Source organism: Balaenoptera acutorostrata, chromosome 1 (assembly GCF_949987535.1).
Source record: "Balaenoptera acutorostrata chromosome 1, mBalAcu1.1, whole genome shotgun sequence".
Lineage (NCBI taxonomy): Eukaryota > Metazoa > Chordata > Mammalia > Artiodactyla > Balaenopteridae > Balaenoptera > Balaenoptera acutorostrata.
In genome coordinates, this window is record NC_080064.1 from 172,963,770 (window position 1) to 172,976,619 (window position 12,850).

Consider the following 12,850-nt stretch of genomic DNA (forward strand, 5'->3'; position numbering starts at 1 on the left):
TTTCTTACCCAAGAAAGTAGGAATCTGAAATCACCATGGAGTTTTAGAATATTGTTAAAAAGTTTATCTTAGATAAAGAATAAAGAAGACAGTCTGTCCATTAGTGTCCTAATACTCTGGCTTAGTAGAAAGAATGAAAACTAGGCCTGTAACACAGAAGGAAATGTTCCCTGATTTGGCAATATTCTAAAGCACATACTCTCACGTCTTGATAAACCTGGCATTGAATAAAAATGATCCCTTTCTGAAAAAAAGGCATTTTAAGTCTCATTCTTAATTGGCAATGAATTGATACAAGGTCCAAACTTACTTATCGGTAGGTTCACCTTTGGCTAGTTTTTCAGCACAAGCAACAGCTCCTTTGTGAAGCCAGCAGTATGTATCCACAGCTACTACCTGCCCTTTATACTTCCTCATGTGGACAGGTTCAGAAGCTTCTTTGATAAATTGCAGTAATCCTTGTATCCCCATAGTGCCAAGTTAACTACATGATATGAAAAGAGAAAGGCAAAATTTAAAGCAAAATATATTTACCCAAAAGTTTTGGAAAAATAAAGAAAAAGAGCTTGGAAACTGATATAGCAACTATTATTGTTCAGATATTTGAGAATCATGCTCCTTAATATTTCTTTTTTCTTTTTCTTATTTTTTATATATTTTTTTTCTTTTTTTTGTTCGTTTTTCTTTTTCAAACCCTTGTGTCGAGGGCTGACTTTCAACAGATCGCAGCAAAGGAGCTGCTCTGCTACGTACGAAACCCCGACCCAGAAGCAGGTCATCTACGAATGGTTTAGCACCAGGTTCCCCACGAACGTGCGGTGCGTGACGGGCGAGGGGGCGGCCGCCTTTCCGGCCGCACCCCGTGTCCCAGGACGAAGGGATCTCCGCACCGGACCCCAGTACCGACGCGCGGCGGGGCGGGGCGCGCCGCGCCGCGCCCCGGGGGACGCGGGCGGCGGCCCGCCGGCGGGGACAGCGGGGGACCAGCTATCCAAGGCCAACAGAGGCTACCGCGGCGCGCTGCCGCATCGTTCCGCCTGGGCGGGATTCTGACTTAGAGGCGTTCAGTCATAATCCCACAGATGTTAACTTCGCTCCATTGGCTCCTCAGCTCCTTAATATTTTAAGTGGGCTCCTCCCTGTCAAACAATTTCCACAGTCTAGAATATTTACCCTAATCACTAATACTATCTCTAATGCCACTTCATAGTTCCTTAATGTTTATTCTTTCTAAAGTGCCTTCCCACTTGGAATCCTAACATTTGCTCCAAGCCCTTAACACAGTATGAAGCAAGCAGAAGGTACTAAAAAAGTATGTCTGTCTTCTCTCCAAAAAGGCATTGTTAAAATCTATAAAACTGTGTATGCTATGATATCACATTGCCTCTACACAGGCATTATAAGAAATAACATGCAAAACAGTTTGTAGAACATTTTAACTGAAAAATAAAATAATCAAACACAATTATAGAACTAAAGCTGTACTTTTCTAGGACTGAAATTTACTGCCATCAGAACGCTTTATTCCAAGCAATGAACGTTCTGTTTATAAGCAGTGGTGGGTGGCGTCCAGGGGCAACTCCACTGGACTCTCTGAAAGCTATCCCCAAATAATGTGAAACCGTGCCTGCTGTGCAAATAGTTTCAAGAGAAATGTTTTAGCTTTCCACCCTCTTCCGTCTAGGTTGCAGCCCCCAAGCCCTTCCTATATGGAAACCTGTAGCTGCCAGTCCTTTCCCAAGCAACTATTGCCCCTTCCCCCAACTCCCCTGATAAAAAAGTAAAAGCAGTAGACACTGAGCCAGCTGCTCAGCATTTCCTAAAATAAATCTCTCCCATAAGGCATTACGTTTGGGAGGCAAGGAAGAAAGTACAGGATCAGAAGTCAGACTTACCCTGTTGAAACCCTGTATCAAAGCTGTGATACTCTAGTCCAGCAGTTCTCAAATTTCAATTCTTGGCACATTCTCAACTCCACTCCTAGGGACTATCTATGATTCACTAGTCCTGGAGTGAGGGGGGAATTCTAAATTTTAAATATGGCAGGTAATTTGGACGCAGGAGGTCCTCTAGCCACAGTTTAGGAAAAACAATTAGTCTCCTACCTCTAAGATGTTCCTAAAAAGAGTTTTCTTTCTCTGAGGAAAACTGACATAGTATATACATTTCGTGAAACTTACATTTTTTTCTAAGTTAGGTAAATATTCTCGAATAAATGTTTCCTCTTCAGCACAATGAGAACGATGGGGGGCCTTAGGCACAAAGCATCCTCAGGAGACCGCCCGCAGCACCAAGTAGTAGTGACAGCACAATGTCACCGCTCCATCCCGTCTCACAGGGATTGGCAGGGCGGCCCACAAGCCCTTTCCAGGAGACACGTTCCTTTGGCCTGCACAACGTTAAGAAAACAATATACTTGTCAAACATTTGGAAGCTGGGAGGTTGCATGTAAAACTGACCTGAGAGCTTCCGCAGGAAAACGAGAGGACCCTCCCTTGGTTCGCCGAACCGCAGCCCTGGCCAGGCCGAGCACGCTCCCCCGGCCCGTACACCGCCGCACCACAAATTCATTTTAGGGGTGCCCCCCAGCCCCGCGCCGCCCTCAGGGCCACTGCAGGGTCCGGGAACGCGTGAGACCCTCCCCTTAAGCCCCGAAGACCCCGGATCCCGACGGCAGGGGCGGGAACCAGCGGGGACCCACCTCGTGCTCTGCACAGCCCGCTCCGCTCGCTTCCCGAGGAGGTCCCCCGCCGTCCGTCCGAGGGCAGCCCGTTGAGGGCTCAGAAGCCTATCCCCACGGCCCCCACTCGCCTGGGCCGGAGCACGCTAGGCGGCTGCGGGGAACTCAAGGGGCAGGAGCGCAGGGACGCAGCTGTGCACCGACAACCAGACCTTTCAATTTGCGCGGGATGGCCGCGACCCCGCCCAGAGGAAGTGACGTCACGCCCCTTTGCGATGCCGGCTCCGCCTCCCACGGCCTCCCGCTTCCGGCCTGAGGCCGGACCTGGCCGCCTGGATGTAGCAAGCTGCAGCTGCAAGCGCTTGGACCCCGGGGCAGCCTTCTGGAGGGGTGAGCGGAGCTGGCTCTGCTGGCCAACAGGGCACGGCGCCCGGGATGCGCATTGAGTTCCTCTCGCGGGCTGCTGGGAGTCGAGGATTTCTCCCGACTGCGGCCTCAGGTCCGAGCGCTGAAGCTCTGAGAGGTCCGCAGCGTGTTTGTGTTGAGGTTTCTAAACTTAAAAAGGGTCCCTGCTGGAATTGTCCCTAGTCCTTGTGTTGTGCTGCTAACCCTGGCTCTTGACAGGCAGCTGCACGTGGGCTCCAGGGACACAGAAAGTGCAGCTTGAGATATTTATTCCCTGGACCCTTCCTGTAGACTTTGGGAAGGGGAGGGAGCGCTTACTAAATAATTTAACTGATAAGTGATAGAGAGTCTTTCCTTAACCGGGCTGGCCAGGCTTCTCTGCCCTCTTCTCAAAGCCTCAACCTTGGCATGTAAAGGCTTGAACAAACACTAACATGGTCTTTTAACATCAAATCCACATCCCTGGAGTGACCCCATCCCCATTTGAAGTGCCTGCCTGAGAAAGCTCAAGGCTGCCAAAAGAATTTAGCATTTGTTCCGGTCAACATCCGAAGGTAGGATCTCTACCCCCACATTTCTAGGAGGGGAGGAGCCTAACTGCCATAAATTCTGGTTAGCAATCCCAGGTGAATCTCCAGTTCTCCTTCCCGATTCTTTTTTGTTTTTCACTCCTTGCTTCTACTGAGCCACCACTCACACCCCCATTTCCTCTTGTAACTGCCCAGTAACTTATGTACAAATCCAGGGTGAGTTCATTTCATGCTTGACACTTTTCCCTGTTGCAATATATTATTGACTAAAATCTGTCCTGACTACTTTACCTAGTGTCCAGCTTTGTTTCCCTTTGGCCTGGGGAAACTATAACCAGTCATGAAAATGGGCCTATGGTGTACAGACTTTAAAGACGTTTTTGACTTTGGTGGCGGAAGCTTCAAGTCCTCATACTGCTCTAGACCTGGTTACTGTCTTCTTAGAAATACTGTGATAAAAAGAAATTGGGAAGAACCTTAGGTCAGACCACAGAGTATACTCTGAGCCCAGAGATGGGCGCGAATGATAATTCAGACTCAATTTAAGGAGTTAAAGGGGAAGAAGTGAGCACATTTTAAAAAATGCTCCCTTTTTGACTGTCTACTCTGTATGTTTCTCTCAGGTTTCTTTTTAGAGTCTTTTCATGATCAATCTAATATCTATCATGTCACCATATTACCTTATAAATTGTTGGAAAGGTGCCACGTGGGGGAAGTGTTCTTAGTAGGAGCAAGGCTGCCTCCCCAAGTTCTGGTCTGAAGAGCTGAGGCTGGGAGAGGAGGTCAGAAAAATTATCTTCCCTTGTGATTCTAACAGCTGAATAGCGGTAGACCTCACTCTGGACCAGCTTGGAGCTGACTGTAGTGGAAGGTGGGGGACAGTTCCAAACTGTAGGTTGAAGAGGAACTTCAGTGTGAGTGGGATGTGTTTGTCAGTAGTCAGTTTGGACTGACTACCTACTGTAAGTACTGCTTCAATATGTCTGATCCAAGCAAGAGTATGCCACACATGGGGGTCTTAGGAAGGAACCCAGATATCAAAAATGTGCCCACAGCATCATGAAACTAACATAGGTTACTGCCCTCCAGACAACCCTTATCTTTATTACTAATTTAACTCCAAAGGTTCCAGACTGGATTCTTGGCTGCACTGTTTAAAAACTAAAAAAGAAAACACCAGTTAACAATGATTTCATAAACAGAATGTTTTTACTCTTTGCGAAGATAAAACCATTTGAATCCATTCATGCTGTTACTTGCTACACGCCTTTGGTGTGCCTGTCAGTACTAGGTGGTATGGGGAACGCAAAGAACTGGTTGCTGTCTTCAGGCAATGTAGGATCTAATCCTGTAGACAAAATGTATATTCATCAAAAAATTAAATCATAGCTCATGATGACGTGTTATTAAATTCTGAAATGAGTGGTACACACCACAAATTATCAGATTAAGATTCAGCCTTACCAGCTCTATGAACTCTTCCCTGACATGTGCCCAAACATCCTGTGATGACCTCTGCCCTGACCCTTCTCATACTATTTTATTTGACTTTGTCTCCCAGATTTACCAAATAATAATACAGGCCCAGTTACAGATGAATTTCAGATAAACAGCAGATACATTTTTAGTGTAAGTATGTCTAGTGCAATATTTGAGACATAATCTAAAAAAAAAATTCCATGTTTATCTGAAATTCAAATGGACCTGGACAGCTGTATATGTACCACATCTTTATCCATTCACCCATCAGTTGACACTTATGTTGTTTTCATATCCTGACTCTTGTAAATAATGCAGTAATGAACATGGTGTATATAATTTTCAAAGTAATGTTTTCAGGTTCTTCGAATAAATACCCAGAAGTGGAATTGCTGGGTCATATGGTAGTTCCAATTTTAAGTTTTTGAGGAATCTCCATACTGTTTTCCATAGTAGCTGCACCAATAGTGTACAAGTGTTCCTTTTTCTCCATATCCTCTCCAACATTTATTTCTTGTCTTGTTGATAATAGCCATTCTAATAGATGTGAGGTGATATATCATTGTGGTTTTGATTTGCGTTTCCATAATAATTAGTGTGGTTGAACATCTTTTCATATGCTTGTTGACCATTTTATGTCTTCTTTGGGAAAATGTCTATTCAGATCCTCTGCCCATTTTTGTATTGGGTTGTTTGGGTTTGTTTTTTGGTTTTTTTGATGTTGACTTGCATGAGTTTTTTATATATTTTGGATGTTAACCCCTTAACAGCTACATGATTTGCAGATTTCTTCCCATACTGTAGGTTACCTTTTCGGTTTTTTGCTGGTTTCTTTCATTGTGCAAAAACTTTTTAGTTTGATGTAGTCCCACTTGTTTATTTTTGCTTTTGTGTCACTTGCCTTTGAAGTCAGATCCAAAAAAAACCCACGAAGATAGATGTCAATGAGGTTACCGCCTATGTTTTCTTCTGGAAGTTTTATGGTTTCAGGTCTTACATTCTAGTCTTTAATCCATTTTGAGTTAATTTATGTATATGGTATAAGGTAGTGGTCTAGTTTCATTCTTTGCACGTGGCTGTCCAGTTTTCCCAGGACCATTTATTGAAGAGACTATCTTTTCTCCATTGTATGTTTTTTGTACCTTTGTTGTAAATTAATTGTCCATATATGTATGGGTTTATTTCTGAGCTCTCAATTTTGTTCCATCAAGCTGTGTGTTTGTTTTTATGCCAGTACCAATCTGTTTTGATATCTATAGCTTTGTAGTATAGTTTGAAATCAGGAAGTGTGATACCTCTAGCTTTGTTCTTCTATCTCAAGATTATTTTGCCTGATGGGGATCTATTGTGGTTCCATACAAATTTTAGAATTATTTGCTCTAGTTCTGTGAAATACGCCATTGGAATTTGGGTAGTTTGCATTGAGTCTGTGCTGCTTTGGGACAGGGACATTTTAACAATATTCTTTCATCCATGAACATGGAATATCTTTCCATTTATTTGTGTTTTCTTTAATTTGTTTCATTAGTGCCTTATGGTTTCCAGTGTGTAGGTCTTTCACTTCCCTGGTTAAATTTATTCCTAGGTATTTTATTGTTTTTGATGTAATTGTAAATGGGATTATTATTTTTTGTTTCTCTTTTTGATAGTTTGTTATCAGTGTATAGAAATATTACAGATCTGTATGTTGATTTTATAAACTGAAACTTAACCAAATTTATTTATTCTAACAGTTTTTTGATGGAGTATTTAGGATTTTCTATATGTAGTATCATGTCATCTGCAAAAAGGACAGTTTTGTTTCTTCATTTATGATTTGGATGCCTTTTCTTTTTCTTGTCTAATTGTGATGAGGACTTCCAATACTATATTGAATAAAAGTGGCAAGAGTGGGCATCCTTGTCTTGTTCCTCATCTTAGAGGAAAAGCTTTCAGCTTGTTACAGCTGAGTGTGATGTTAGCTGTGGGTTTGTCACTTATGGCCTTTATTATGTTGAGGTACATTCCCTCTATACACCCTTTGTTGAGAGTTTTTATCATAAGTGGATGTTGAGTTTTATCAAATTTTTTTGCATCTATTAAAATGATTATATGGTTTTTATCCTTAATTTTGTTAATGTGGTAATCATTGATAGGTATGTACTTATTGCCATTTCATTGTTTTCTGGTTGCTTTTGTAGTTTCTTCCTGTTCCTTTCTACTCTTTCTGTCTTTTCTTGTTTTTTGATGGTTTTCTTTGGTGTTATGTTTAGATATGTTTAGTTTTCTTTCTCATTTTCTTTTGTATAATTATTATAAGTCTTTTTGGTTACCGTGAGGTTCACCTATAACATCTTATGTAAGTAGTAGCCTGTTTTAAGTTGGTAGCAACTTAAATTTGAAAATATTCCAAAGCTTTATCTTTTGGCACCCTCCCCTGCATGTTTTGTGTTTTCAGTGACACATTTTACATCTTTTTATTTTATGCATTCCTGAACTATTTATTGTAATTTAGTTAATTTTCCTACTCTTGTCTTTTAACATTCATACTTGCTTTACAAGTGATTGATCCACTATTTTTATTAATATTTGCCTTTTCCAGTGAGATTTTTACTTCCACATGTTTTCTTATTATTATTTAGTGCCATTTCTTTTCAGCTTAAGGAAGTTCCTTTATCATTTCTTGTAGGGCCAGTTTAGTGAGGATGAACTCCTTTAGCTTTCACTTATCTGCAAAACTCCTGATCTCTCTTTCAATTTTGAATGACAACTTGCTGGGTAGGGAATTCTTGGTTGGAAGTTTTTTCCCCTTCAGCAGTTTGAATTTGTCATGCTTCTCCCTTCCAGCCTGTAAAGTTTCTACTGAAAATCTGCTGATAGCCCTATGGGGTTTCCCTTTTATGCAACAAGTTGTTTTTCTCTTACTGCTTTTAGGATTCTCTCGTTGTCTTTAACTTTTACCATTTTAATTATAATGTGTCTTGGTGTTATCTTTTTGGGTTTATATTTCCTGTACCTGGATGTCTGTTTTCTTCCCCAAATTAGGGAAGTTTTCAGTTACTATTTCTTCAATTAATTTTTCTGGCCCTTTCTCTTTCCCTTCTTCTAGAACCCTATAATGTAAATGTCATTCTGCTTGATGTTATCCCAAAGGTCCCTTAAAATGTCCTCATTTTCAAAAAGTTCTTTTTACATTTTGCTGCTCTGTCTGGGTGAGTTCCATTGCTTTGTCTTTAGTTCTCTGACTCATTCTTCTACTTCATCCAGTCTGCTGTTGAACCCCTCTAGTGTATTTTTCAGTTCATTTATAATTTCTGTTTGGTTCTTTCTTATATTTTCTGTCTCTTTGTTGAAGTTCTCATTGTGTTCATTCATTCTTCTCCTGAGTTCAGTAAGCATCTTTATGACCATTACTTTTAACTCTTTATCAAGTAGATTGTTTATCTCCACTTCTTTTAGTTCTTTTTCTGAGATTTTGTCTTGTTCTTTTTATTGGAACATATTCCTCTGTCTCATTTTGTCTAATTTGCTGTGTTTGTTTCTATGCATTAGGTCAACTATCCATCTCTTCCAGTCTTCAAGTAGTGGATTTATTTAGGAGATGTCCTCTGGGGCTCAGAAGTGCAATCTCACTTGGCTACCAGAGCCAGGCACTCAAGGGTTGTCCTCTGTGTAAGCTGTGTGAACCCTCCTGTTGTGGCAGGGCCACAGCTGCTGCTGTGTGCACTGGTGGGTGGGGCGGCCCCTGGCCAGGATGCAGGGTGCCTGGCTGTGGCTGCTGGGCAGCTCTGGTTTTTTAAATATTCTATCTTGCTGAAAGATCATGTACCCTGATATTTAATTTGGAAAATATTGCCTCCATTGTTATGAAGCAGTGTATTCTAAGATGTGGAATAGGCGAGGTGATTTAGGGCCCTAGAACTCAGTGATGTGATCACTTGCAGCCTCTCTGGGATGCCCTCCTAACTTTACCTTGTTTCAGGCAAGGTTGCTACAGCCACAGCTGAACAGCATCTCCCCAACTCACATACTTATGCACATATCAGCACTTTACAAGAAGAGATGTGGGAATGGAGGTTCTTTTCAGTCAGCAAGGGAAGGCTTTTTTTCAGAGCCCAACTTCCCTCCAAGCCAGGGAGACACAGAACTGGGGATGACCTCAAGGGCTGGTCAGGTCAGCATCCTTTTGTCCTAGAGTTGTGAGGACTGTGTTTTCATTTTTTTCTCTGTTGAACTCAATATGAATGTTTGAAATGGGGTTCTTAAAGTATAAGAGATGGTTATGGAAAAGTGAGCAGAGGTGGTGATGGTTATATAGACATAGAACAGAATGCTTTTTTTGTCTGAGTGATTATTAACAGCTCTAGTTTTCTGACTGAAGAGCTTATTTTTTAGCTCAATTAGATTATTTTATTTACACTTAATTGTTTTTACATTTTTAGATTATTTTAACTGAATGGCTTTTTCATTGTATTTTTACAGTTACTTTTATTATGTCAAGTGATTCTTATAATGTTAAGATGAAATTTGCTTTTTAAATAAATTTACATTAAATATGAGTCAATGTAAAGAAAACCTACTAAGTAAATAATAGGACAGGTGTTTCATAGTTATGGCAAATATGGGAGTTTCCAAAACAGTCATTTCTCTCTTCTTTAAAATTACCCTTTGGCTGTTGTCCCATTTCTCAGCTCCCCTTGTAAAATTTCTTGAAAGAATTGTGTGTACTTGCTATATCATATTCTTCCATTCATTACTGTATATTTTTCTTTTTTAAATTTTTTGCATAACATATGTACAGAAAGGTTTGCAAATGCTAAGCAAATTACCACAAAATGAATATACATATTACCTCCACTCAACCCTCCCAAAAGACCCTTTGTATCCCCTTTCCAATGACAAATATCTCTGTTCTCCTCAAAGGCAACTGTAATCTTTCTTCTAACTGTATGAACTAATTTTGCCTTTTTTGTAAAGTTTATGTAAGTGAAATCATGCAGTTTTCTTCTTTAGCTTTGGCCTTTTTTTGCCTAATACTGTGTTTGAGATTCATCCATATTATTGAAAGAACCTATAGTCTCTTTTCTGTTTCTATGTGCAATTCCATTATATAAATGTAATTTATCCATTCTACTACGAATAGATATCTGAGTTGTCTCCAGGTTTGGACTATTATTAGTAATGCTTCTATAGACATTCTTGTGACTTCAATTCCTGCTGTTCTTGGTGCTGCTTACTCTACTTAGCCACACTAGTTTCCTTGTCATTCCTTGAACATTCCAGATACACACCCACCTGTAGGCCTTTGCATGTGCTGTTCCTTCTTCCTAGAATGTTCTTCCACTAGATATCCACATGACCTGCTCTACTTCTCTCAGGCCTTTGCTGAAAAGGTTCCCTCTCAGTGAGGCATTCTCTAACCATTAAATTGTAATTCCTCTGCCTACCCTGGGTCACCCAATTTTCCTTCTCTGACTTTTTTTTTCTCCATGTTACCTTCCATAATTTGGAATATTATGTATTTTAGTAATCTATTTGTTCACTGACCCTCTCCCTCCCCACTGTAATGAGAGCTCTACAAGGGCAGAGATTTTTGTCTGTGTAAGCAGCTCTTTGCAGGAAATCGCCCTCAGCAGGAGACCCCTCTTTTCTTGCCACTTTAGCAAAGCTATACTGTAACTAATCTTAGGCCAGGCACCCCCATGCTCTACTCATGTCCAGCCTAAGCACACCTTTCAGATCTTTTGATCACACGATATGTTGCTTAACCTGTTGGTTCTTTCCATAGATCAAAGAAGTAAAAATGAAGAATAAATAACTAACAGATGACCAGATCACTCCCCTACCTTCCCCTTCAGTAATCTTGTGAACAAACTGTGTGAATGAGGTAGCATTTATAGAAAGATCACGAGTCAACAAGCTTCCACACAGTAGGAGATGGCTACAAGTATGACCCCCTATGTCTGTGATTAACTGAGATTACTTCCCCTTTTCCCTTTAAAAACTTTCATGGCCAAGCAGAATCTTCAGAGTTGGTTTTGGGGGACATGAGTCTGCCTCCTCCCCATATTGCCAGCTTTTCTAATTAAAAGCAACTTTCCATTCTACCAACACTTGCCTCTTGGACATTGATTTTCGATCAGCAAGCAGCCAAACCTGAGTTCTGTAACATCTGTATTCTATAACACTACCTGGCACAGAGTAGATTCTCAGTAAATTCTGGATGAATGAATGAATATTTAAATTATCTACTAGGGACTTCCCTGGTGGCACAGTGGTTAGGACTCCCCGCTCCCAGTGCAGGGGGCCCAGGTTCGATCGCTGGTTAGGGAACTAGATCCCACATGCATGCCACAACTAAGAGTTCACATGCCATAACTAAGGAGCCTGCATGCCACAACTAAGGAGCCCACATGCCGCAACTAGGAGCCTGCGAGCCACAACTAGTGAGCCCGCCCGGCACAACCAAATAAATAAATAAATATTTTTAAAAAAGAAATTATCTACTAGCCTGTATCTGAAAGTAGTCACTGATATTTTTAGAACTTTGGGTAATAAAGCTATTTGCAAAGTTACTTGACTGTCAAACAATCAAAAGGTTGTCAACATGAATATTATTTGAATAATCTAGGACATCAGATGCAAAAAGAATAGATGTAGGTTATTCCTACTATGAAGGAATAACGATTTTTAAACAGCCTTTTTTTTTTCCTTTGCAAAAACCCATGTAGTGCATTTACACAAAATGACACCTCTAAAAAATAATATAGTTGGTCCCAAAATACACATTTTAGAGAAACTGGCATAGGTATTTGGCAGAGCTCTCTTTTAAGGGATTGAAATATTAGGATAAACAGGAAATCTCTATCTTAATCTGTATAAATTATAAGTTTTACTATAAGAGTCCTGAATTATAACACTTAGCAATCACTTAGTATGTTTCAGGTTTGTTGTATATTTTACCTGCTTGGCTTGTTTAACACTCATAACAATACTATGAGGTTGGTAAATTTATTATCCCCATTTTACAGATGAGACAAGTGAACTACAAAGTGATCTGAACTCAAGGTAGTTTAGCTATAGACTATGTGCTTTTAATCACTACCTTTCAATGGCTACTATATGTATTTATCCATAGAGAAATAGAGAGATATCAGGTTAACATTTTCAAAGTTATCAATTTACTGATCCCCTTCGGAATTATTTCAGTTTCATTTTTGAGATGATTTGTGAAGAAGAAAGGAAAGGAACTTTTATTTAGCATGTACTGTGTTTTGGGACTTCCCTGGTGGCACAGTGGTTAAGAATCTGCCTGCCAATGCAGGGGACATAGGTTCAAGCCCTGGTCCGGGAGGATCCCATATGCCGCAGAGTAACTAAGCCCGTGCACCAAAACTACTGAACCCTTGAGCCACAACTACTGAAGCCCGCATGTCTAGAGCCCATGCTCCGCAACATGAGAAGCCACTGCAATGAGAAGCCCTTGCACCACAGCAAAGAGTAGCCCCTGCTCACCATAACTAGAGGAAGCCTGTGCGCAGCAACGAAGACCCAATGCGGCCATAAATAAATAAATAAAATAATTTTTAAAAAAGTTCTGTGTTTTGCATGTTGTACCTTATTTAATCCTCAGAATAGCTCTGAAAGGTAACTATTATTGTCCCATTTACAAAAGGGAAAACTGAAGCACAGAGAAGTAAATAAGCTTATCATAAATACTATATGATGTGAATCAAATGTGATTCAAATCTAGGTCTGCCTCACTCCAAAAGTCTAT

The 12,850-nt window shown here is 40.7% G+C and overlaps 2 protein-coding genes across 18 annotated transcripts in view; one reads left to right on the top strand and one right to left on the bottom strand.

Annotated features, from left to right (window-relative positions):
* Positions 1–2,919, bottom strand: part of EXO1 (exonuclease 1) — a 42,138-nt gene extending 39,219 nt beyond the window's left edge. For both annotated transcript variants that reach the window (XM_057542854.1, XM_057542783.1), the window contains exons 1-3: positions 2,702–2,919; positions 2,181–2,389; positions 311–484 (exon numbers count right to left, since the gene is read on the bottom strand). In XM_057542854.1, the coding sequence (XP_057398837.1) occupies positions 311–471 (161 nt within the window). In that variant the 5' untranslated portion in view covers positions 472–484; positions 2,181–2,389; positions 2,702–2,919. The remainder of the gene's footprint in view (positions 1–310; positions 485–2,180; positions 2,390–2,701) is intronic.
* A 63-nt stretch (positions 2,920–2,982) lies between these two features.
* The window catches only part of CHML (CHM like Rab escort protein), a 221,698-nt gene continuing 211,830 nt past the window's right edge, over positions 2,983–12,850 (top strand). For 8 of the 16 annotated variants that reach the window (XR_009009276.1, XR_009009279.1, XM_057553047.1 and 5 more), the window contains exon 1: positions 2,994–3,070. The gene's annotated coding sequence lies outside the window, so the exon portion shown is untranslated. Of the gene's footprint in view, positions 3,180–12,850 lie in introns of all 16 variants that reach the window. The other 8 variants (XR_009009278.1, XR_009009277.1, XR_003623434.2 and 5 more) reach the window with 3 other exon arrangements.